The sequence below is a fragment of the Parasteatoda tepidariorum genome, chromosome 2 (genome assembly GCF_982258835.1).
Source record: "Parasteatoda tepidariorum strain Cologne lab strain chromosome 2, Ptep-v5.0, whole genome shotgun sequence".
NCBI lineage: Eukaryota > Metazoa > Arthropoda > Arachnida > Araneae > Theridiidae > Parasteatoda > Parasteatoda tepidariorum.
The window spans coordinates 87,728,493-87,756,003 of record NC_141756.1 but is presented as its reverse complement, the minus strand read 5'-3'; the positions used below and the strand labels follow the sequence as shown (position 1 = coordinate 87,756,003).

Sequence of the window (27,511 nt, the reverse complement as noted above, 5' to 3'; positions counted from 1 at the left end):
TTAAAAAAATTAAAGTATTACTGTGTTTTTGATTTAATTCAAGATATTTAATATTTATAATAATTATTTTATTTTTATTGAACAAATGTTGTATTTTTTAAATGATAATTTCGCTCCTTTATATAGTGCTGGTATTGGGCGTACTGGTGTTTTAATATTGATGGAAACAGCAATGTGCCTTATTGAAGCAAATGAACCTGTCTATCCACTCGATATTGTGAAGGCAATGAGAGATCAGAGAGCGATGCTGATACAAACCATTGTAAGATATTTATATTTTCACTTTTTTTATTGTTTAAATTATACTTTTGCTTTTTAAGTACAGTACAGTGTTGATTAACCAAAATGTCTAAATAACCGAATCAGTACAGGACTCGTTTTTTTTTTCCTGCCTTCTCCAACAAAGTAATGATAATAATTGGTTTTCTTTTCTTTTCTTTTTTGTTATTTACATTTTCTATTTCACAAGCATTTATGAAACTAATTTTCTTAAAATATTATGGTAATAAGCATTTTCAAAATCTATTAATATCTATCTTTAGTATGTATTACCAAAATTTAAAAAAAACTATTTTGTTTAATATCATAAAGCTTTTAGCTATAAAATACTAATGAACAAAATTAGATTTAAAAAATATACGATTTAATTTTCGACATTTACAATTTTCTACATTTTATCACAATTCTCACGTTTTTCAAGGAATCTCACAGATTTTCATTTTGTCTTAGAGTTTTCAGGGTAAAATTCTAAGAATTTATGATAAATCCAGAAAATTTTAACTGTATGAAGGAAAATTAAATGTTTTTTCCATCTAAATTTGCTCATTTCTTTAATTTTAAAATTTTTACTCAATTTTTTGAAATTCTGTTTAATGTATTCATCATGAACTTTTATATTAAAAGGTCCAGATGTGAGTTGATTTTGGAACTGTTTTTTTAAAAGTGAATTCTGGTGTTGAACTTAATATTTCTGGCTTAAATATTTACCATGAACAGCACCAGTTTATGTGGATATGAGCAGAAACCAATAATTTTCAATTTTCACAGTACTTTTATTTGTGTTTTTTTTTTTTATATATATATCTGGGAGATTAACTTGCTCATTTCGATTTGCTATTCTAAATATATACGTACTATATGTTATATTATAGATACTAGTTTTTGTTTATTGAGAGGGAGAACTGTTTTATTCTGACTGTTTAAAAGTATTGTTTTTATAATTTTGAATTTTTTCTGAATTAGACCTTGTCTTTTACTGTGCAAACACGAGTAAATGATTGTTATTCTTCATTCTATTTATGCATACTGTGTTAATGTCCCTTCTTTTTATTTATAATTTTGAAAACAGAATTCTTAAAATATAAGTTTCTAATAGATTATAAATGCATTGATATCAGCCTAAGTAATTAAAAGTAAATATTTCTTTTATTTGTAGAGTCAATACAAGTTTGTCTGTGAAGCTATTTTAAAAGTATATAATGGTAAGTATCATTTGTGTAGTAATTAATTTTTTCTGGTTGATTTTTGTACTAATTAACATGTTTCAGGATTTAAATTGTGATTATAAAGCATTTGTCATTTGGCAACTGCTATCATTATGAATTTGTTTTCTAAGTTTTTTTTTTTTTTTTTGTAATGTTTTGTGTTCTCTTTGAAATAGCTAATATTTGTGTATAATTATTTATAAAAATTCTAAGTAGTTTCTTTAATATTCAAAAGTAATTAACTAATATATAATGGAAGCTCTAAACAATTCAATACATTTATTGGTCACAAAATTATCCAAATAAATCAAAATGTTTTTAAACTTCATAGTTATAAATAGTTAAAGTTTTATTTTTTGCTTAAGATAATTAGTAGTAAAACTATTTCACACATTTTTTTTTCAATTTCTGAAAAAAAATTATTTAAAAAATAGTTTTTTATTTTTTAAATGAACATTATTTAATGTTATTCATTAAAAATTTGAAAAAGCATTTTAGAATTTTGAATTACTTTTTAAAGCATAATAGCTCTACATTGGTAAGCATGCAATAATAATTTTGGTTAGAATAATTAACTATAAATTTAAACTATAATGAAATATAAAATACAAGTGGGATGGTTAAAAAATAATTTTAGGTTTCTGTATTCTATGGTTCTTTATCAAAATGCTGTTCATTTAATTAGTTTTTAATATATTGATCATAATTATGCTCCACGTTAGTGATATTACATTATTATCATTTCAGACATGTTCAATGTGGCATTCATTGTTTATTACTTTCTAGAATTTCTATAAATTGATTTTAAAATTTGTCACTGGTAAAAATGTAGGGTGAATGTTTAGCATTGTTGTTTTGTTATTATTATTTACGATTTTGATGTCAATGTTTTGTGAAAATATGGGAGAGAAACACATGATTTTAAATAAAATAAAAAACTTCTATTTATTGCAATTTATTTATTTAAGGCACATATCTATTCTATTGTTTGCTGATGGTAAGAAGCAAACTATTGAAAATAACTAATTTTCTATCTTTATATACTTAGTCTTCCATAATCATTTCCCCTGATATTTCTTTATAGAATTCTCATCGAAAAAGAAATTGTATGCACTTCTGCTGTGCAATTGAAAAAACATGATAGATTTATAGAAAAGTGGCTTGACAGTTTTGTTCTTCTTTCTATTGCTAATACTATGAATGCAAAAATTGATAGAATGAAATTTATTTTTGAAAAAAAAAATTTTTTTTTCTTTGCAATATGTTGTTTATCAAACAAAGATGCCAAATATATTCAAATCTCAAATTTGAATTTTTTGTTGCTTTCATTGATTTTTCTATTGCACGGCAGACTAGAGTTCTCAAATTAGATTTAAGTGAGGAAGGAACAAAAATGCATAAAAAATTTGTCAAATCAGTAGCAAAAGTAATAAAATGAGAAATGTTTAAACTAACCAGTGATATCCTGATGAAACTTGGAACTGTTTTTTTAAAGTACCGTTCAACTTTTTTTTCCAATGTCAACGAAACAGGTTTTAATGTTTCCAGTTTTAGGGATAGGGATTTGCTATATTTCATTAACCTTTTTGTTTTACCTACTGAAATATTAATTTTTCACATGTTTATTTTTTACAATGATTGTGAAAATGTATGTTAAGAGTATTCATCCTCACAAAACGCATTGAATAATTAGATATTTTTTTTTCAGAAAAAATAGTAAAACCTTTGAAAGAATACCAAAGGTGAAATACTTCTTGAAATCTCTAAGCAGTTAAAGTTCGACAGTGCCTCTGATTATAAAAAGTAACTCATGGACATTAGCATTTTTGAAGATTTCAAGTCTCTTACCAAAAATTGGTAAATTGAGTTCATCTGTAAAGGAAGTTTGTCTAGATAAGTCTGCAGCTCTCTGAAATGTTCTTTAGAACTTTTCATTGCAGCCATTTACTTTTGATGTAGAGTGAAGTTAAGATATTTATTGTTAGTCACTTGTGGGCAGTGATAGTTTTGCATTTTGTTTAGATATCGGAACCGTTCAGAAATACTGTATTGTTGGTGCTTCTGTTGGCCTAGCTACGCCCATAGCCATTGTACAAATTTACCATGGGCACAGCTCTTTTGGTATATTTGTATGGGTTTATATTTTTGTAGAACATTTATACATTGTATATAAAAATGACTGTAGATATTTTGTACTTTGGTGTACGGAAGAAATTTCTTTTTCTTTCATGTTGATAGTGTATATGTTTGACGGCTTTTCTCGTTATCCCCACCATCTCTGAACATAGTGTGCATATAGATAGAATTAATTGGTTGAATACACTGAAAAATGTATGAAACCTTGTATTTATATATAATGTACATCTTTAAGTTAAAATTGTAAATAGATTTTCTTTTTCTTTTGAGTGTAGCTGAAAAAACTAAAAAGTATTTTCTTTTAAATTATTCTTGTATTATGTAAAATTTATTTATACAGAAGAAAAAAATTAAGCTATTCACTTGTTACTTTTTAGTTGAAAAAATATTATGATTTTATTTTGTTGTTTTTTTCTGTTATAAATTTACTTTCAGGTTCTTTACTTGTATTAGTGTGCCATATTAAGATCTATAATAATTTTTTTATATTATTCTTAATTTAAAATTACTAAAATTTAAAATAAAAATTAATAAATTTAGAAATGTAAAGTTTATGTTATAATTATATGTAATTCTTTTAAATTAAAAATGATCTCCAACTATTTGTTTTTATTGAACTCATTTTTTATCATAATTTTTTTTCTGATCAAATATTTACTTTTTTTTTTATTTATAGATTTAATTTTGAAAAAAATTATAATTCTAATAACCTGTTTTTAAAATTGTGTTAATTAAATATATATGTATATTTAAAAGTATTATTTTTCTATTACTGATAATTTAAAGTTTTTAGTTCAAGGTTTAAATCATTTAATACACATTATCAAATTTAAATTAATGATTAAGAAAAATTAAAAGTTACTTCTGCCTCTATCCTTTCCTTTAATTTCCATGACAGAAAACAAACAATTGTTTCCATTTTAATTTTAAGTTCATATTTAAAAATATTTATTTTAACCTTTAAAATGAATTGACATTTTATATTGTAGTATTGTCATAGAATTTTAATGGCATCTTTTTATATTAAATGTCCTAGTCTCTTTTAATACATAATGTTACCCTGTCAAAGATACTTTCAGATCTAAAAACAGAACATGTTTTTGTTTGCATGACTTTTATACAACACATTGTAGTCACATATATGTTAAACATAATTAGTGAAAATTTTGTAAAACCTGCATTTGTATTGATTTTTTACAATGTTTGTAATGAATATTTTACTGCCACAAGCCTTTCATCAAATGTACTTCCGTTTATAGCTATAGTAAAACCATTAGCTGACTCTTTTCATCAGAAAATTATGTAAGAATTTCTTAAAATAAAGCTGTTGAAAGTATTTTTAAGCATGATGTGTTTTATCGATTTTATTTCATTGTTTTTCAAAAAAAATACAAGCTTGGTTTTCAAAGACTTAAAATATTTTACGACCAATTTCTAGGAATTGTTCTTTTGTTACCATTCCATTTTGATCTCCACTTGCAGTACTTATCATTTCCTGATGTAAAGAAAAATATACATACACAGTCTGTTTTGTACTCTATATACATATACAGTACAAAAATATACATATCAATTTTGCAAATTTCCCTATTTTGCCTTTTTTTCTTCTCCGAGGAATCGAGCATTTTAGAAATTTCTTCGTAAAATTACTTCCAAATAGCTAAATGAAATGAACTGAAAATTCTCTTTAACGAACTTATCTTTAATATACACTTTTCCTATTTCCCAAAATATTTCAGAACATTTCAAACTTGCTAACTCATTTTATGGGGGAAATTACCTTGAATTGATTTTCGCAGCTACTTAACTTTTAGAGATAGTGGTAAAATCGCTTTCCCTTTTTGTTTGCATTTCATACATACCAAAAATCTATTTTTGAGAAAACATAGAAATTTCTAAAGCATGGAACTATGATATCACAGAACGTACTATTCGTAACAGTTTTGCTAAAGCTAGGTTCTTAGCGCAGAAAATTTGGAAAGTATGGAGGACAAGGATGACGTTCCTTTAGAAGAACTTACAAAATGAGGGTACAGCTAAGAAAACCACTAAATTAATGATGATGTACTGATTAATGATTTTCTTTTTATTGATTCTGAAGCTGCAACCACAGAAACATTTACTGAATCAGATATTTTGGATAGTGCGAAAAATAAAAAAAACTATTCAGTAATAAATAGTGAGGAAGACGAAAATGATGAAGAAATCACTAAGCCTTCATATGTTTAAATCATTTGAGACAATTCGATTGTAGATAATAATTTACAAGATAAAAATGTATCAATTGCTATTTTAATTATGTCTTGTGTTCATAAATTTAAAACCTGATCTGTGTTGTTTAAGTATTTCAAATGGTGATTTTCTATTCAAATTTTCCATATAACGAACTTTTTATCAGGATTAAACGACTTCATTAAATAGAGGTCCGACTGTATTATGAATTTCAATCACAGATTCAGTAGTTGTTATCAGAATGTCTAAAGCATACTTTGAGCAACTATAAAATTTTCCTCTCAATGTGCACTACTTTTCTAAAAACACATGGGAAACCCATTATACCAGAGAGGAATTTACAGTGTGCATGCAATGATGAAAAATACTAACTATACAAGCAAGCGCCTGATGCATTTTATTCAATCAATATCTACTAATATTGTTGTCGAAGTATCTCTTATGCAGTGGATGCTAAACATTATATTAATAAAGGCTGTTCTAAAGAAAACACTCATTAAAATGTTGAGGGCGCTATATTAGTGTACAGCTCACCAAAAAGAGGAACATCTTAACTTTTGATCAAGAAATAGAATTTTCACTTATTAGCAAGCAATCTTAATGGGTCAAAGGGGCTAACCTTAAGTATGACTTTTTAGTGGATGATTCTTGACTCTCAAAACATAGAAGTAATTAATATGGGGAAAACCCAATAAGCTAGTTTGGAAAGGGGCCGAAAGTTACTCAATTTTATTAGTGATAATTTCAATTTTTGAATGTCCATATCCTTGCATTAATTTGAATGAATTAAAAAAAAATTTGCACTAATAAATAATAATAAAACTTTATTATCCAAATATAATGTTAGATGAAATCTTTTTTAACATTCCTTATTAATTTTATAATCGTAAAAAAATTTTGGACTTGAAGGTATACAAATTTTATAATATTTCAAACTGTAAAATTTTAACTAACAAAATTTGAAAGGAATCATTCTTGATATAATTTCAAAATATTACTTTTTTTTAAATATTATTACTCGGGAGCAATTTAGTTTGAAATTTTTTTTTATTTGACTAAATGAGCATTTAATTGACAAAATTAAAAGTCTAGTGACATTTAATGGACAATTAGTTATAAATTTATGTAAAAATTTGTATACCTTACAATTCAAAATTTTTTGACAATTGTTAAGTAAACATAAAGAATCACAAAAATATATTTCGCTTAAAATTCTCGTAGGATAAACAAGTTTTATAATCGAGTAAAAAATTTTTTGTTTAAACAAAGAATGTTTGGTGTGTTTAATTTATTGATTTGCTGTTTCAAAAAGTTTTATTTATTCTATAAAATGTGATGTTTAAAAAACATATGAAATATCTTTAACCTTCATAGTATTTGTTAAATGCCCGTTCTTAGAGATATGTAAAATAATGGAATTTAAAACTGTGCTTACTTGTAATTCTTCATTCGACAAATCCATGCTGAAGAGATCAGCGGTTCTTTTTAAGTCATCAACCGAAATTGTACCAGATTTGTTTAAAGTCAATTGATGAAAGGACAATAACATGTGATCATCGGAATCAATATCGTTAATTACTGCGACCATCATTTTTTCAAATTCTTCTCTCGATAATATATCTAAACAATGAAAATTCAGTTAGTTTTGTGCAAATATATCAATATCTATTTTTATTGACAAAAATTAGAATTTTTTTTGTAACAAAACATTCAATAAAGCACACTTACGTCATCTCTTAAATAAAATATCTATGTTTTTTATGATTGTTATTTTTTTATGATAAGAGTTCTTTAATGTTCGCATTTAATGTATATTTTTAGAATTTTTGTAAAACAAGTAAAATTACGTTAGTATTAAAGACGTTAGTGTTTGCTAATTAATATTTAAACAAGATAAAAACTCTGCCAAATCATTTCAGGGAAAGGCTATGTTTGATTGCCAGATGAAATTTGGGAGTGTTTCTGTTACTTACTAGTATAGTTTTCTAGTATATATGTTATTTTTGATGTATGAATCAAGCACCCTTTCTCTATACAGAATTGCATAGTTTCATCTTAAAGGCAAAAAAAAAAGTTCATATTTGTTGAGCAGTGTTCTCTTCCCCCCCCCCCCCAGATGTCTCATGTCAGCTGTTTTCTCATTCTCCCCATTTACTTTTTGCTCAAATAGTTTCTAGCGCAGTCTGATTTTGATATCATCTTTGAAAATAAACAAAGTAATCGCTTTAATTTAGCGCGGTTTAACCACATTCAGCTCCTGTGCTATTAATCTGTACATTATATTGAATGCATGTTATCATTTTAAAAAGTATTTTTTATTTAATTTTTATTGATGTTTTTACCTAAGATTTCTAATAGTTGAAATGGATTTGCATTGAATAACCTATTACAGGGGTCTGTTTAGAAGAAATTTGGATTCGTTAACGGACCCTTCGCAAAATATCTTTTCATATAAACGGCCCCTTCACAAAATATTTTAACTTAGAAACGGACCCTTCACAGAATAATTTATCTTTTAATCGGACCCTTCACAAATTTGTTAATCTTCATTATTGTTTTGTTAATTGAATAAACCCTCCCCAGGGCAGAAAACAGAAAAGATGGATGTAAACGAATTCAGTTTTGTCTTCGGCAGACGATTCTTCCATTATTCGTCCGAAATGAATACTCTGCGTTCAGCAATATAGGCTAAATACCAAATATTTGTATGTTGAATCTCTAATTTAGAAACAGCAATTGCTGTTTATTTTTGACAATGTAATTTTTTTTAAATTATAATTTTACAGTGCTGAGCATAATCTTGCATTTATTTACAATTTAGAAACTCGTTAAAAAAATTTTTTGCAATAACCGGATCCTATTTGCACAAATTCATAAAAGCAGGACCCTGGTTGAAAGAATGTGAGCAATTTTTTTACAATTTCACGAAAACCGGACCTTTCACAAAATGTCTGGAGAGACCCCTGGATTACCAACATACCAGCTCATTATCAAAACGAAAAAAAAAAAAGAAACAAATCAATCACGTACCCCCTAAAAAAAAAGTCAACACTTTATTCAATTGTAGTTGTACAACTTTTTTTTTTTTTAATAGTAATACGAGGGTTACTCTGAAATTTTTGAGATACGCGCAGACGAGAATTTACAAAATAAAAATAATGGTTTAATTTTAAAATACAAAGTATTTTTACACAGCAGACGATTTTTTACTGACTTACTTCAACTTGTTTAAACAGAAGAGAAAATGGAGTTGACGCGAGAACATTTTCGCTCTATGATTTTCTACGATTTTAAAGCAGGATTAAATCAAGAAGAATGCGTTCAACGGTTCCAATTAGCATTTGGTGATGAATCTCCAGCTCGTGCTACTGTATTCAGATGGTTTAAAAAATTTAGCAGAGGTCGCAATTTTGTTCTGGGTGAAGAACACACAGGAAGGCCGCCGCCGGCAGTAATCCCGGATAATCTGTCTGCCATACGAAAAATGTTAAAGGATGATAATCGCTGTACCTATCAAATTATACAAAAAGAACTTAACATTGGATCCGCAGCCATACACAAAATTATTCATGAAGAATTACATATGAAAAAAGTAGTTTGCCGTTGGGTTCTCCATAACTGAGCACCAGAAAGAGGAGCATGTCAGAATCAGTAAAGAAACTCTTAAATTGCTAAATGATGGTGGCCACCGCATCATTTCTAAAATTGTAACGGGTGATGAAACGCACATACCGTTTTTTGACGTTCCAACGCGTCAAGAAAGCAAAGTATGGGTCTTTGAAGTTGATCCCACACCGACAATAGTGAAAAGACAACGAGCACTGTAAAAAGTGACGTATGCCTCTTTCTTCAGAAGTACGGGATTGGTCAAAGCCATCAAGTCTGAAGGACAGAAGACAGTAACAGCAAACTGGTATACCACAAAATGTCTTCCAGAAATTCTACAAGAAGTGAATGTTAGGGGACTAATGCTTCACCATGACAATGCATCTTCACATACAGCCAGATTAACAGTTGAGTTTCTTAAACAAAAACAAATTAAAGTGATAGAACATTCGCCGTATTCACCTGATCTAGTCATGTGTGACTTTTGGTTATTCTTTAATCGAAAAAAGAACTTACGTGGACGTCGTTTTCTTTCAGAAGAAGAGATTGATGTGGCTATAAATGCATTTTTTTCATCTATTCCAAGAAATGAATGACTTGAGGCATTTAATCTGTGGAAAATTCGATTACAAAAGTGCATTGAAGCTGGAGGAGACTACTTTGAACACACCTAAAATTTTGTAAGTGTAACTTTAAAAACCTAGTTGTATCTCAAAAATTTCAGAGTGACCCTCGTATCAGTCATTATATTCTTATTCTATGAAATCAGTTCTATGAAATTTTCTGTTTGATTCTGCTAACGTGTTTAGAAATGAACAAAGCAACCGCTTCAATTTAGCCACATCCAACTCCTGCGCGATTAATCTATACATTCTATCTCACACATGTTATCATTTTAAAAAAGTATATTTAATTTAACTTTTATAAAAGTTTTGTCTCGTATTTCTAATAGTTGAAATGGATTTTCATTAAATAAACGTCTTCAAACTCATCATCTTAAAAAGAGCGTTGCTTCCTGTCACATCGTCACCAGTCTGACGAAGGTAGAAAATGAGACCTTGAAACGCCAACTTTAATTACAACTAGTTCATTAATAAATATTAATTTTGATGTAACTTCTAGAAACAGTGTTTTGCTTAATCTAATGACATAAAGTCAACCGGAAGAGCAACAGATAGCAAATGAAAGAAGAAGAAAAAAACTTTTAATGTGTCAAAATATGCTGTTAAGTTCTTTTATTTTGTGCATAATTTCGCAGTGTTTCGTAATACTGATTTATTAATAGTTTATTTTTTTCTTAATACCCCATGCCAAAAATGGGCGTTCAGCTCGTGAAGATATATTATTATTTAAGAGGATTTTTTTCCCGTTTAAATCATGCATTATCTGCCATATTTAATAATGTGTTATTTTAAGCAACAGTTTAGAAGGCAACAAAAAATTTATCCTACAATATTAGTCTCCCTTGTTTAAATTCTAATCAAAGAATATCAACTAATTTGTACTATTTCTGTTAAAAATTCATATTTGAGCAAATGAAATGAAGACATTCGTCATTTTAATGGTTATGTAATACAGTCGATCCTTGTGAACGTGAACTAATTTTCGATTTCCCGTCTAAGATATAAAACTTTAAAGTATTTTTAACATGAACACGTTTAGTGTAAAATATCTTTTTAGGTGAACTCGAATTTCATTACCCATGGAAAACATATTACTTTTAAAGTGAACAGAAAATTCATTTCCCTTCTTACAGGTAAGAAAACTGATAATTACTGTTCTGTACCTAAAGTAGTAGGTTCTTTTTTGCGTAACTACCACCAGGGCCGGATTTAAGCTTGCCGGGGCCCTAAGCTTCTTAAAATGATGGAGCCCTTATAAGTTCATTTCTAATTCCATATATCTAAAGTAAACTGTCATTATTTTTTATAGTTGAGTAATAACATTATATTGTTAAAAAATTTGATAATATTACTTGATTGTTAAATATATTGATTGTGATGAGATTGTAATGTAAAACCTTTTATTGCACATATTTTTTTAAACGAGGAAGAAAAAAAAAGTTATATCAGAAACTCTTTTTAAGATCATCATAAGCACAGAGTAAAAATTTGGCATGATGGAAGGGTCATTATATATTTAACAGAGTTTTTTTTTTTTTTTTTTTTTTTTTTTTTTTTTTTTTTTTTTTAATTTTGGTAGTGCAATTTTAAATGATTATTTTACGATTTTTTTTTGTTATTTCTTTCGTTACATTTTGATTTGCTGCTCATTATGAACAGCTGACATGAAATTATAAAGGTGTGTAGAAAATATGTAAAAAGTTAAGAAAGAATACTAGAAAATACAATTTGATTATTAGTTTTATTTATTTTTTTAATAACCACGTATTGAACAACCGACTCAATTTCGAGTTAATGACTACCACTACGACTAACATCGATTCACTAGTATAAAAGACATGCTAACTCAATTCAATTCTGAGGTATCTTTTGATATATGAAGGTCGACAAGGTTCGAAAGATGCTTTCCTAACATAAACAAGTTGTTGAAAAGAGTATTAAAATTGTCGAGGGAATTTGTATTCTGGTGTGAATTAGAGTTTTTTTTTTCCACCTCATGAGAATTTTTCATGAGTGTGAATGTAATGAAGCATGTTTTTCTGAGAAATGATCGCTCATATCGATCCTTTGTTTAATATGGGTTGTGATTTCTTCCACACTCTAAGAAACTGATAGCGCCGAATTGCGCAGATAAAGTCGTGTGACGCTGAAAATTTTCTTAAATTTCACTAGCGAAAACTTTAGTTTACTTTCCTCTGATGGATGCTTTTGAAGCAATCAATCATTTTGCGATGCAAAATAAAAAAAAATCGAATAATTTTTTTGAATATGGTTGATAAAGTTGGAAGATTTTTGGAAAGCATGTGAAAATAAAATGCCAAGCAGCAAGCTATTACCAATTCTTTCGTTTGTAATCCTCTCTAATTTGTGCAATAAAACAGTTTGCTCCAATTAATCATTTTTTACTAATTTTTATATTTGCTTCTATAGAATTGGAAGGAAAAAAATAGAGCACCGAAAGTATGTCCACATTTTGAATTTCGTCTTAACTAAAATAAATTTTTAGTTAAGATGATCCTTCTTTAGTTAAGTAATCTTCTCTAATTTGTGCAATAAAGCAGTTTACTCGAATTAATTATTTTTTACCTACTAATTTTTATATTTGCTTCTACAGAATTAGAAAGAAGAAAAAAAAAAATAGAGCACTGAAAGTATGTCCGCATTTTAAATTTCGGCTCAACTAAAATTAATTTTTTTCTTCCAATATAACTTTATTTTATTTTTTTAAAGTGAGAATTATTAATTTAACATAAAGCGCAAAATAAAAGCATTTATTGAAATTATATATATATTTATAATAGAAATTTAAGATTAGAAAACGCAAGTAGATAACAGATATAGATGATAGAAAATTTTTGTGCACTTTACGATATTAATTTTTAAAAAAAATTCTAAACTGATAACATTAACTACTTTTAATGTGAAAAACTTTTCTGCCCCCCCCCCTCGAGTTGACGTTAAGGAGGTTTGACTGTGTAAAAAATATTTGGCTGTAAATTTGTTGAAAATAAAAATTTGGTCCTTTACGAGGCTCATAGTTTAAAGCTAAAACTCGAACGGAGTGAATTATAAATGTTCAAAGTGACAATAACCATTGTAAATCAGTTTAAAATGTGAGCTGATGTAAAAAAATGTACTTGAAAAAAATTTCTTTATCTTCACAGTTGATTAAGAAAAAAGGTCGACATGTTTCAATTCAAAGCACCCGAAATACGACGCTCCTCGCCATATAACTTAGAAACAGGAAAAGGCCCAGCTGACAACAATCGCAAGTCGTCCTGACGAGGAGCGTCATGTTTCGGGAGCTCGAAGCATATCGACCTTTTTTTCGAATGAGTTGAGTAAAGATTTAACTAATTATTTGACTACATATTTTTTCTATTTTTATTTCAAGCAAAATTTATATTAAATTATAAAAAAAACACACACACACAACGATTTTTAAGATTTTTTGTAAGTGGCCCGCCTAACCTCATAGACATGCCTATGATAGGGAAATATTACTTTATTAACGAATTTTGTTTTGATTTGAAAAGCACGATGGGAAATACCAATACAATATTTTATAAATGCATTAGAAAAGTTATATATTAAAACGAAACAAAAAAAATTGGCATTTTACTTTAAATAATTTCATAAAGACAACCGAAATATTAAATGAATAATGGATTGGTTCTAAATACTATGAAAGATTTCAAAACTCATCACTTGTTAAAAAATTACTTTCGGAAACATCTTCCACGAAACCCTAGGGTTCTTACTTAAGGGTTAAGCTAACGGACACCTAACTTCTAGGGTTAAGCTAACAGAACACCATTTAGGAACCGTTACTCTGGTACATACCTAGAAAACCTGAAATCAACATAGCAGATAGTATTCAGTATTTGATATATTACCCAATCTCTCTCTTTTTATTTTTTATTAAATACATTTTATGTTATTTTTTACAGTTTTTTGTATGTCTATTTAATTTTTTCATGGAATTATTTGGCGGTTATTTAAGTACTATATTTTTAGCTTGCTTTGGCGTTGAAAGATTTTTTTAATTTTTCCTTAATTCTTATTTTTGATTATTAAACTATAAGGGGAAAAAATATTAAGAAAAAATAATTATATCTAAACATTTTCGAAAGCATACAAATTTCTACCAATGAAGAAAATATGAAAATTTCGGAATAAAATAACCCGATAATGGTTTTGAATGACCACTAGATGCTCTAAGATTGGCACACAGTATGAACTGGACACCATCACAGTTAGCATTAAATTTTTTAAAACTAACCAGTAAAGAAAGGTTTAAAATACATGAATAAATATAAAATATTCTTACTTTTTGGCGTATTCATGTAACTCTTGGCGGATTTATGGGATCTTGAAACTGTCCAATCTGTTGGACTTCGAAAATTAAAGTTTTTATGTAATTCTGGTAGATTACGGAGATTTTGGGTACATCGTGGCATCGTCAATAGGTTCTCCACCCTTCGCCGTTTTCATATGATTTATTATAGAATCGAATGTGCACATTTTTTACAAATAAAATAAATAGCAGAGCCTCCACAAACTAATCTAATCTGCTCTTTGTTTGAAAAATATGATCATTATGTCTGAGATGCTTACGAAATCGAGAATAAAATGTCTGTATGAAGCCGTTATAAAAATCCGGTTTCTTTCCCATAAGAATCGAAAAATTCCATATAATCTCTGTTTGGAACAAAAATCGCTACCCAGTGCAGATCTCGAATCGTTCCGTCAGTCAATGGGTGATGTATTCACGATAAAAGCCGAATTTTCTACCAGCATCTCTTCCGCACGATTAATTTTGTCTGCCGTAAAAACACCCTTAAATATCGGCATTGCTTCTGGATTAGGGCGATTTCGGACGACTGCATCTATAGTTTGTCTAAAGTAAGAACCCCCCTAGCCATTCGTGTGGTAACGAGGTATAACTATTTCAATTAGGGGTGTGAGGTTATCGCTTCGGACAGGTTTTGGCCAGCGAGAGAAAGTGAATCTTTTTCTTTTATCTATTGTGTTAGCCCTAGAATGAAGAGAAGCTACCCTCTCTGCAATTCGTGATTCCATAGCAGCACTTCCATAGCAGTGACTACCTTAGACTTCGTGGCGGAGGGAGTTCTTATCGTAGACAAACTATACCTCGCCTTGAAACATGTCTTGTTTAAAGGAATGAATCTACTTTTCGATACGTTTTATACCTGTTTTCAGTGGTTTTACGTCATCGTTTATTTCCTCATAATGAAACAGAACTTTCTTTAAAATTAAACTGGATTTATTTTTCTCGTAAAATATTTGAAAGATCACTTGGATTGAAGATGGAGCTGATTGAACCAGATCACAGTGGTACTAAAATTTATTTTCTCGGTCAAAAGTTTAGTGTATTCCAGAGTAAAACGTCAAATGAATATCATTATGAACTTTATTTTGCTATTAACATAATTTTTTCAGTACATAATTTTAATAGTAGTAATAATTAACCTAATTTTTTTAAATCAAATTATCTAAAAAGTTTAATGGTTAATAGGTTAAAACAATTAATTTATATATAATTAATAACTAATAGATGATACTAATATTAATCGTAAATAATAATAAAAAAAAATTTATCAATCAAACACAATCATTTATTTGTTAGCACTGTAAGAATTTTTTTCATTTTTTCTTTCTGTCAAAAGTTTTCTAATAAGGGATTAATTTATTTCATTATGCTCATATTGTGCAGTGCAGGGAAAAAACATCAGAACACCCTGAATAACTTCTGATCTAATGATCGGATCTTCACGGGCTTTACGGAATGTTGAAAAAAATAAACTGTTCCTTGAAAATTTTTAAATTTTTCTGAAACTTCAAAGTTGAAATTCGATGAGCTGAAGAGGCCATTTTTGTTTCATAAAATTAACGAGATTTTTTTTTCCTTCGAAACTTCAATTTGTTTATGCTTTATTGCAATTTTAAGTGCTTTCTGGTTTCCGTTACATTTTGTTTTGCTGCGCAAAAACTATTGTTACGATTTTAAAAAAAAAAGGGGGGAGAAAAAGAGGTTAGATTTTACGAGTTATAAATCTTAACATTTATATCGAAGTTTTTAAAAATATCAAAAACTCATGACAGATAAAGCCGTTTTCGATTTAAAGTATCACATAATATCAAATAAACGTTATATATTATTAACAAGTATAATTACTTTTTACTTATTAACCACATTCTCATTTACTAAAAAAATATTTTATTTAAATGATGGACATGTCAAAGAACAAAATTGAACGGTATTTCTTTAAAAAAATTTCATACGAAAATTTTGAAATTTGATTATAGAAAATTAGTTTCCCGATACCCCTGTGGGAAAAAATAACCAAATAAGGTACTCTTTTACCCCGATGAGCTTAATATTTAATAAAAATATTTTAGATATGTTGTACATTTAGATATAGAATTCATAAAAAAATATTTTGAAATTTTAAAATCCCTGCAAACTTTGAAGTTCATAATTAAAAGTCTGACAAACTCATATCATCACAATAGGATCATCATTGCGTTTGACAAACAGGAAAAAAAAGGAAAAGTATAATAAAAATATATAGATGACTGTACATAAAAAAAAGAAGAAATATGAATCTTCCTTAAAACCTACAGTACCTGAATTAATTGCTACTCGTTCAATCAGCTTTTTCACTTTCTTTGCTGTAGGTTCTATACCAAGAGCTCTTAATGTGACCTAAATGTTAAAAATAAACATTAAGAAATTATAATTTGCACACACACTGAACATACGAGTTTTGTAGGAAAAAGTGGGTTGAGACCGAGTAGCTGAGACTCTGAGTCCTGTTTGAGCTAGAAACTCTAGGTAGTTGTCCTGGAAACTGCCAAATTTAGTAGAGATATTTATTGCTTAGCTTTGTACAATATATCACTCCTGAAAAGTCATAGATGTACTATTCTTTTCATAAATGAATTTTTTCAGCATTTCTGTTTTGTATGAAAATTTAAGAAAATTATGCATGCATATGATATGATAGTTCTCATCTTCCTCTGCTGCACCACAGATTTCGTGGGCCATGTATAGACTCACATAAAGAAGGTGGCAAAACCGAATAGATGCCTAACTCCGAGAGCAGAGGTTATCTAAACGTAACATACTGTTATTGGATTAAATCAGTGAACGGACGTAGCGCATTAAAAGTAGAGAAACTAATGTAGTCGCTAAATTTTTTCGCAGTTTGTAGTATAGTGTGCTACTTTTTTTAGAAAAGTAGTGCAGTGCGATTTCTGTCAACTACTTTTAGCGTTCGTTTAGTAAAGAAACACGGCTGCAACGCAATTAATTTTTCGAATTTGATAGGTACAAATCTTCGCGGATCCGTCAGTAGGGTTCAATGGTAATGACCCTGTGGCTGCAGCTGAGCGTTAACACGAATTACGTAATTTAGAATCACGTATAACTAATATTTAAACTGTATATTAAACTTAATATTCGCACTTTCACATGCGAATTCACCCTCGTGTAACGTTGATGTTATTTCAAAGGAAAGGAATGTATTTTCGACGCACTTAATTTTTTTTATTCAAGTATTAAATATTCGCTGTCGAGAAAGGCATAAGAAGTTGAAGGTTAAATGAATAAATTCGAGAAGAAAAAAAAAATGATTTGGAATAACAAACCGGCTCATACAAACATGAATAAATATTTCTTAATTTTTCCCTTACATTTGTAAGCTCATCTCATAAAGAATCGAAGTAGTTACTGCAATTCCAAAGTAGTTTGGAGTCACTACGTTTAAAAAAATGTAGTTGTAAATTACAAAAATAATGTAATTTTTCCTACCACTGAACTAAATCATTATCGTTTATTACGGTATGACTCTTTAGTAAAAAAAAAAAAGCGTTTTTATCCTGGAGATTTGATTTTGAAGAAAACTAATGAGAATTGTTTAAATGTTGAATATTTAGTTTTTAAAATTGATATTGTAAACAGTTTTATTAAAATTGGTGTTTTTGATAAAAGAAAAGCTTTTAAATTTAAAGTCATTTTTTTCTGCAATTTTAATACTAATTTGTGTAACAAAATTTTTAAAAATTTAGTTTTTTCACAATTGGTTGGGATCAAAAATATTTGCAATAATGTTGAAAGTTTTCGGGAAGCTGTAAGTAATTCTTGGAATAATTTGAGTAATAATGATTTTCCTTTTAATTTATGTAATGTTAATTTTTTTTATTAAGAAAATGATTGAAGAATTCTAGGTTTTTATATATTTTTTTCTTTTAACAGGGCGCCATTCAAGTTTTAACTGGGCAGCCCCAGTTAAGCATTCTATTAATTTGTTATGTATCTTTTTCTTGACTTCTTTTATTTTCTATCTGCGCATTGTAATAGAGGGCGTTGTTTTCTTTAGCTTTTAGTGTTACCTTTTCATTCGGTTTGCTTGTGAAATCGTTGTTTGACCTGGTTAAGTGAGTTTTTATTTTCTGATGATTTTGTTTGAGTTTCTTTTCTAAATTGGTAATTTGTATTTCATGTTTTTTCCTGGACTTCTATACAAAACCATCGGGGTACTGAGGGAGTTAATTTAGGCATTTGCTTCTCCCTCAAAAGAATTGGTTTTGTTTTATGGCTACCGGGGCCGGTACCCCCTGAAGGCGTCGGCTTCGGTGGTCATATTTTTATTTCCCTCGTTTCCTTTATTGCTACTCTTTAGTAAACGTATAATAATCTGAACAAAAAATAATTTTAGTAACTGTAATGACTAATAAAATAATGCTAGTTAAAAAACCAAAGAACGTTAGAGAGTTGATATAGTAAAATAAACTTATCTACACTGACGCAGTAATTTAATTAATAACACTTCTAAGTGGTAGATCCTTCCCCTTATGAAAAAATCGAGGTATAAATGAGGTATAAACGAGGTATATTTTAAAGGTATAAAGGAGGTTGTTGTTTAAATACGTCGTAAAGGTTGAAAAGGGTGCAAATGAATACCTCAAAATCAACCTCAAATATACTTTAAATATACCTCCAGAGGTATATATGTTTCAGCCTGAAGTATATTTTTTTACACTTGTGGAAGTATTTATTCAACAACCTAAGGTGTGTCCTTTTACACTTAAGGTTATTATAAATTAACCTCAGGTGTATTTTGTTCGACTTCAGGTAATTATTTTTCAACCTCAGGTATCTAATTTTATGCTTGTAGAGGTAGATATTTTTCAACCTATGGTGTGTCATTTTACACTTCAGCTTATTATAAATCTACCTCAGGTGTATTTTGTTCGACATCAGGTAATTGTTTTTCAACCTCAGGTATATAATTTTATGCTTGTAGAGGTATATATTTATCAACCTGTGGTGTGTCGTTTTACACTTCTGGTTTTTATAAATCAACCTCAAATGTATTTTGTTCTACTTCAGGTAATTACTCTTCAACCTCAGGTATATAATTTTATGCTTGTAGAGGTATATATTTTTCAACCTAAGGTGGGCCATTTTACACTTCTGGTTGTTATAAATCAACCTGAAGAGTATTTTCAACAATTGGAAAGGTTATTTTTAATTAACGCCATGCGTTCCATGTTCTACCTTAAGTTATTATTTCGTAACCTCAAGTATATATTTTTGTATTTTTAGAAGTATTAATTTATCAACCAAAGATGTTTTTTTTTTTTGGCACTTACGAAGGTGAGGTGTTATACGGACCACCTAGTTTATTAATTTTTAGATTCACTATATAAAAAATATAATATATATATAAAGATATTATATATATTATATGAAGAATAATGTACATTACATTTTTTTCACTAGTAGAGATCATTTATCAACCTGAAATTTTTAATATTAAACCTTCGGCAGTAATTGCTTATTTTGTTAAGCTATAAAAGAAAGTTTCAAATGCATAATTCTTCTATAATTTTAATAGATTGATTTAAATCATCTTAAAATAACACTTATCCAAATTCTACAGTTAGTAAAAATTATTTATGGGAACTCATACTCGTATTTTTAGAAGATAGTTGTCTAAGGTGCTTGAATTTTTGAAGCTATAAAACTACAAATTTAAATAATTAGTCAGCTGAAATTCAAAGTACTTTTATTTAAAACTAAAATTTCACTTTTTTTACAAACCAACAAAATTATTTTAAATACTGTTTCCGTCTACATGTTGAAACTTGTAATTATTGGAACCTAAAAGGAAAAAAATATATAAATTAGTAAGAAAGTCATATTTACAATAATAGTGGCAGGTCTTAAAATATTAGAAAGTATTTTTTTTATCATTTAAATTAACTGGATGAAATTAATTTTCCATTTCAGATAAATATCTTCTGCCATTTCTATTCAATCCTCGTAGCTAAAAAGCATGACATGTATCACAGCCACAAAATAAAATACACTGAAGGCAGTATTACCATCAACAACATTTACAGAAACTCAAATATACAGGGTGTTTATAAAGTCTCGGACCCATTTTGATGTTTAATAACTCATAAAATAATAAAGATAGATTAAAATTAATAACATAAATGGTTAGATAGACTCAAAAACTTTCATGAATCTTGTCAATGAACTTCCACGTGAGCCCCCTTCGTCGCACGGAGAATATCATGTCGATAGTCAATTTCACGCCAGGTAGCGGCAAGCATGTCGGCATCCACAGAGGCTATTGCGGTTGTAATTCTGGCTTTTAGGCCATCAATGTTCGACACGATCCTCCTGTAAACATTGTCCTTTATAAATCCCCAAAGAAAGAAGTCCAGCGGCGTTATATCAGGTGATCTGGGTGGCCAAGGAATTGGACCTCCTCGCCCAATCCTGTAAAATGGTCATTCAAAGAACTACGAACGATGATACCCCAATGAGGTGGTGCACCATCTTGTTGCAAAAAGACATGTGGCTGAAGCTCTTCTAGTTGTGGAAATACGAAGTTTTCCAACATGTCTAAGTATACGACTGATGAGATTGTCTTTTCTGTAAAAAAGAAAGCTACCTCTCGTGAAATTGACTATCGACTTGATATTCTCCGTGCGACGAAGGGGGCACACGTGGAAGTTCATTGACAAGGGTCATGAAACTTTTTGAGTCTATCTAACCATTAATGTTATTAATTTTAATCTATCTTTATTATTTCATAAGTTATTAAACATCAAAATGGGTCCGGGACTTTATAAACACCCTGTATAATTCCAATCTTATTATGCAATTTTAACACTTTTTATTTTTCTATACATCTGTAACATTATGGTACTTGTAAGTTTAATAATTATATTTCCTTCCCTTTCTTTTTTAAAAATCTTTAAACTCAATAAGCCTAGTCTATATTTTTCAACTTTTTGTCAGACTTCATGAAACTAGCAGCTTTTTGTTTAAATTTTTGACGCTGATTCTGAAAAGGACTTATGTTATTGCCAATCACATCAGAGTTTCTAAAAAAATAGTTATTTTAATAACTTTTAATCAATGTAATCAAGAATCTACAATCGTTTAATAAATTAAAATTTTAAAGTTATGTACCAATTTTTATTCTTTTTTTACACTCGATCGAATAGAACAAATTACAAGCTGATAAGGAGCATTTATTTTAAAGTTGTGAGTAATTTTATGTGAGGAAAATGTCTAAGAGAGAATGATTTGAAATAATACTTTTAAAATAAGTTGAGTATAATATCTCCTATATAACTTATAATACCGAGCAGAATAAAACTAATAGTTAGTTGTTACAAACACTTGTTTAAATATAAATACACATCCCATAGGATGAAACTCAAAATAATGCATATTACTTTCAACAATAAATGTTTTTATTTGGAATTGATTTTATTCAATTCAGGATTAAAATTGCATACTATACTGACTTATTTCTAAAATATTTAAGATTTCCGAAATTCGCACATTTTTGAAGTAGTGAACCATAAACAGCTGCATGAAAAAGCTCATAACCTTGAAACAAATTGTCATATAAACTTGAAATCGGATTTAATTTCATTCTGCCCAATATTCTAATAAGTAATAACAATCTGCTTAGTAAATAATTAACGTGGGTAAAATGCGAGAAAATAACATGTAGTGAAAATAGCAGTTTTGTGATCAAACATGAAGAAGTGAGCTAGTACAGTTACTAGTTTTCAATTATCAAATATCTAGCAAACTATTGTCCTAACAATTACATAAATTCTGTAGTTTATTAGGAGAGATTACTTTTTCTTTTAGGTATAAATTCAGAACTATATCCTAGGGGAAGGCTGAGCAGTAGCTTGCCTGTCTCTTCTTCTGCGCCGCCGCGCATGTGCTATTTACAGCCTAGGCCAGGGATGGGCAAACATTTTTGGTCGGGGGCAAGAAAACGTGAAAAAAAAAGTTTGGTGGGCCAAGTAAAAACTCCTAAAATAAAAATTAAAATAAAACGATATGCAAGTTTTAATTTAAATATTTAATGCGATGAATGAAATTGCGATTTCATTTTTCAAAGTTTCTTATATTGAAGTTCCAAGTGATGTATTTATTCTAAGGAAAGAGGCTAAATGTTTGTCTGTTACTCTACTTCTGAAATGATTTTTTCTAAGGTTCATAGTTGCAAACACTTGTTCACATATATAAGATGAAGCAAACATGGCACTGATTTTCTTAGCATGAAATATTAAATTTGGGAAACTAGCTTTTGGTGATGATTTGTGAAACTCAAACTTTGGCATATTTAGAAACAACTGCTTCAGATATCACCAATTTACGGCTTCTGCTTTCAACATTTTACCAATTGATGCTATCTGTGCTAGCTATTTTCATCAATTTATGTTTTGTAAAACAAAAATAGAGAAAATAAAAGGCCATTAGTACTTTGTTAAAAAAGAAGTAACAAAAAAAGCTTTAAACAAAGTAGAAAAGAAAATGGGTGTACATTGTTTATATTCGTCATGAATTGGCAAGTTAAAATTCCATCCGCGGGCCGGATAAAACCTTCCGGCGGGCCACAGTTGTCCCGCGGGCCGTAGTTTGCCCATCCCTGGCCTAGGCCATCTCAGTAATATCAGGGAACTGAAGATAAGCTCTGTAAATATATATATATATATATATATATATATATATATATATATATATAAACAATAATATAAACTTTGCAACTAATATCCAAACGATAAGCATACAGCTATAGTAGAATTTCGAAGCAAAATTGCTATTTTAAAAATCTTTCAATTTTCAATGATTTATTTATAAGAGAAATTGTGAACATTTTTCTCAATTAATCAGCGTGCATACTGCTACGTTAAAACATATACATTTAAGCAAAATAAAAAGAATAGTTCTATTTGACTGAACTACAAACAATAAAATATACTGTGCATGACCTGCTGTAACGATTCACCAGTAATGTTACCCTAAACAGTGACGAGAAATATTTCGGTTATTCTCTCTTATTGCTAAGCCTACAACGATAGCCTCTAAGAATATCCTCCAACTTAAATTATTTAAGATCAAGACGCGTCGTTAAAACAAAAATAATAAAATTTAAGTTTCAAAATTGAAGCATATTTGATTTAAAGTGTTAAAACTAAATTAATAAATGTCAAGCACACTTACCGAATTTCGAATAGACTTTCGATTGTCAACACACACGCCATTTGCCGGCTCGCATGGAACTCTGGGAAGTGAGTTAGTTAATATGAAGTGTACTTTAAGCAACCTTAAAACAAGCTTAGGTATAAATAAAATGACTTCAACACCTCAATAAATACCTCACTCTCTTTAGTTGAAATAAGGTATATTTTTTTATACCTCATAAATACCTCAATATCGTTAGTAGAAAAAAGGTATATTCTTTATACCTCGTAATTACCTCACTCTCGTTAGTTGAAATAAGGTTGATTTTTTTATACCTCATAAATACCTCTTTTGTTACAAGTGTAAGAGAAACAACCTCGTATACCTTAAAAATCATCTTATCAGTCTGGATGATTTGAAGTGAATTTAAAACAACCTCAAAATAAGCTTAGGTATAAATAAAATGACTTCATATACCTCAATAAATACCTTTTTATCATTAGTTGAAATAAGGTAAAAATTTTTATACCTCAAAAATACCTCTTTTGTTACAAGTGTAAGAAAATAAACCTGGTATACCTTAAAAATCTCCTTATCAGTCTGGTTGATTTGAAGTGAATTTTAAACAACCTCAAAACAAGCTGAAGTATATATAAATCAACCTCGTACACCTTAATTACAACCTTTACGAGGTATAATTTTTATTGCTGTTTTCTCTGCAACCTTAAATATACCTCAAATATACCTCAAAACAACCTTAATACCTCAAAAATACCTCAAATCAACCTTAAATATACCTTAAATTTTCATAAGGGTCTTGACTATAGTTAAGTGTACTTCAGAGTGTGTCTGCTATAAAACAGACAACTTCGATATAATCGAAATACCCTGTCTCCCCCCACTACACAGTCACCTATAAGAGATTTCACCTATAAGACAAATACATTTTCAACTATAAGAGGAAGGCAGACGGAAAAAAATATTGAAATATATTCTAAATTTTTTTTTTATTTTTAATATTATTATTTGGCAATCGATAGCACAGACTTTCTTTACAAAAATAAATAAATTGAGAATAACTATATTTAAACATTATCAAAAAATCAAATCACTAAAAAAAAAAAAAATGAAGATTATTTGGCACTATCTTTTATTCGTATAGTGATTGTGTATAATATGAACACAAGATCGGAATTGATGATGCTGTTCCGGAGATTGGCGAGCAATAGCGGCGAACTTTTAGTAATATAGTATATTTCAGTTCTAATGTATGATACTAAAATATCATATAATATTTGATAGTAACTTTACAAAATTATCACTTTTAAAAAAATCTTCCCTTTACTTTTCTGCAAATACAACTTTGTATCATACCTTTTTTTTTTCTTTATTTACTAGAGGAAAAACTAAACTTACTTTTGCATCCCTTTCGTGGACGACATCTTTACCTTTAAAATCAAGAATCGTAAAAGCAGTCTGAAAATCCATAATTAATTTCTCCGGGGGGATCAGATCTATAACTTCGCTATATTTTGCATTTAAAACCAGATCCTGAAACACCAAATTCTATGTTTATAAGCACACAAATAGGTGTGACAAAGGCGTAAAAAATTATCTAGAATAGCCAGTAATTAAAAACAATTAAATTGTAACTTAAAGAATTTGTATTTAATAAAAGAATATTTTTATTACTCTCTTCAGAAATTTTAACCAAAATAAATAAAATTTTAAGCAAATAATTTCTTAAATTTCACTTAATGCAGATAAACTTATCATACTTTAAGTAAAATAAAATATTTTAGGCTCTACTTGGTTACGAAAGTATTGGAGGCAGAAGATGTAATTTTTACAAATTTTTAAATTTGATTTTAAAATAAATTATATAATTTATTTCTGTTGCACATTGATAAGATGTTTTTGAAAAAATTATTATGCTAAAATTCAGAGTATAAACAAAAGCTAGGTGTGAAAAGAAGATGCAAGATATATTGAATAATATATATATTTTTTTTCAATAAGCCCAAAAATTTTGTTCTGAAACATTTCCGATATTCAGTAATAAATGTTTTGAAATCTTTATGCGTATCAAAAATGGACGATATATTTAATTTTTTGAAGCCTGTTATTTCCTCAACAAAATTTTGGATGAATTGTAATTTTAAAAATAATTATGTAAATTTAAATATTGTAAAATGCTTAAAATAAAAAAGTGAAAATTTTTTACGGATTCGTAAAAAAAGTATTACCACTGCACTTATGTTAGTTTATGTATTACCCAGCAGTGAACTTGGATCAGTCTGCGTAGGAACCGAGGGTGTGCGGTATTGGTCAGCGTTAAACTGTTCTACCGTAAAGAGCTCGACTTTGCGTGCAGGTCGTCGGGCTACCGAAGCAGGGGAGCCATCCCCTCTACAGAGGATCAAAATTGTGACGGCATGCCTTCGGATCATCCTCAGGGATGTTTCCCAAACCGTCGCCAATAGCCCATTGTGCAGTTCTAGTGTGACGTAAATGAACTACAACAGCTTAGATATTAGATACATATTACCCTTTATTATATACAACACCAATAGTACCTAATAGGAGAAGGATTTCACAATTATTGGTGTCAATAATATTTGGCGATTATTTTATGGTCCTCTCAAAACGTAACTGAACCCAAAATATTTTACAAAAGCAATTTTTTACCTAAAATAATTGGGTACTTTTCCATTTCGCAGGCCGGTGATAAAGCTGTCAATGCAAGTAAATTCAACTGTTTCTTATGTCTATTTTAAAATAAATAAAAATAACTAAACAACAACAGCTAAACAAAATATCTGAATTTGCTAAAGCCTCTGAAATGGAAGCAAGTGTACCCTAAATTGTTTTAAATGTTTAGCATAACGGGAGATTGGAAATTTATTTATTACTACCATTTCAAGTATGTTACAAACGATGTTTTAAATTTTTTCTATTCTAATGGATAATAGGAACAACACAATTTGCTCACCTTCAAACTATGATCTTCAATATTTCCCAAGTTGAGAAAATAATCAGACAAATTTAGAAATACATTTTTATCGTTTCTTTTTACCCACATTGTAAGAAATAATTATTGTATAATTTATATGTTTACTTGAATAGTTGTACAATTTAGAGAAGCTGTATCTAAATATTTTTTAATGTATAATGTATATATTATAATATTTTCTAATGAAAGTTAAAATTCCTGTATTCTTTAATTTGTTTATTTTGTGAAAAAAAAATGCTAACAATGGCTTATGCAAGCCTTGGAAATAATTAAAGGATAATAACTAAATAAAAAAAAATGTGAGGAATAGTTTTTAAATTAATGAATATTGTTGAATTTTGTTAAAATGTTGAACAAATAGCATCAGGGACACGGGCGCGGGACGTCAAAATCTTTGTTTTACACTCAATTGGGTGGAAAGCTCTGTAATGTAAGTCTGTGGGATTTTGATGTCATTTTGAAATAAATTAGCAAATTTTACATTTTCCTTATATTTTTGAAGTATTAGTGGCCGATTTTCGAGTAGAATAGAGTTCTAATGAACTTTATAGTAAGTTTCAGCTAAATTGTGACATTCTTTATATGAAATTTGTATCAATGCAATGCTTGTAGTATGTTTTGATTGCTTTGGTAGTTAGTAGTAATTATTGGCGATCCAAATGGGTTACAGGTGGCTTAGAGGAGAACTCTTTACCTATTGCAATATTTGGCATGCTTTCATCATTAGCCTGTGGAGAGACATAGAAGAAAGAAGTACGTTAGTTTCTGTCTTGATTTTCAAATAGATAAAAACTATATTAAACATAGTTCTAAAAGAAAGCGTCATAGATATTTTAAATAACATTTTTAACAATTAAATGCGAAAAATATGAAAAGA

The 27,511-nt window shown here is 28.7% G+C and overlaps 2 protein-coding genes across 7 annotated transcripts in view; one reads left to right on the top strand and one right to left on the bottom strand.

Annotated features, from left to right (window-relative positions):
- Ptpmeg (protein tyrosine phosphatase Meg) overlaps positions 1-4,956 on the top strand; it is a 90,145-nt gene extending 85,189 nt beyond the window's left edge. For all 4 annotated transcript variants that reach the window (XM_087157677.1, XM_087157679.1, XM_087157678.1 and 1 more), the window contains 3 exons: positions 127-262; positions 1,436-1,481; positions 3,193-4,956. In XM_087157677.1, coding sequence (XP_087013803.1) covers positions 127-262; positions 1,436-1,481; positions 3,193-3,230 — 220 coding nt within the window. In that variant the 3' untranslated portion in view covers positions 3,231-4,956. The remainder of the gene's footprint in view (positions 1-126; positions 263-1,435; positions 1,482-3,192) is intronic.
- The window catches only part of LOC139425048 (caltractin-like), a 28,786-nt gene continuing 5,960 nt past the window's right edge, over positions 4,686-27,511 (bottom strand). Inside the window, exons 2-6 of one of the 3 annotated variants that reach the window (XM_087157686.1) lie at positions 27,329-27,362; positions 25,038-25,172; positions 16,733-16,811; positions 7,288-7,472; positions 4,686-5,115 (exon numbers count right to left, since the gene is read on the bottom strand). In XM_087157686.1, coding sequence (XP_087013812.1) covers positions 5,032-5,115; positions 7,288-7,472; positions 16,733-16,811; positions 25,038-25,109 — 420 coding nt within the window. In that variant the 5' untranslated portion in view covers positions 25,110-25,172; positions 27,329-27,362 and the 3' untranslated portion in view covers positions 4,686-5,031. Of the gene's footprint in view, positions 5,116-7,287; positions 7,473-16,732; positions 16,812-25,037; positions 25,173-26,613; positions 26,828-27,328; positions 27,363-27,511 lie in introns of those variants that run through there. The other 2 variants (XM_087157685.1, XM_087157687.1) reach the window with 2 other exon arrangements.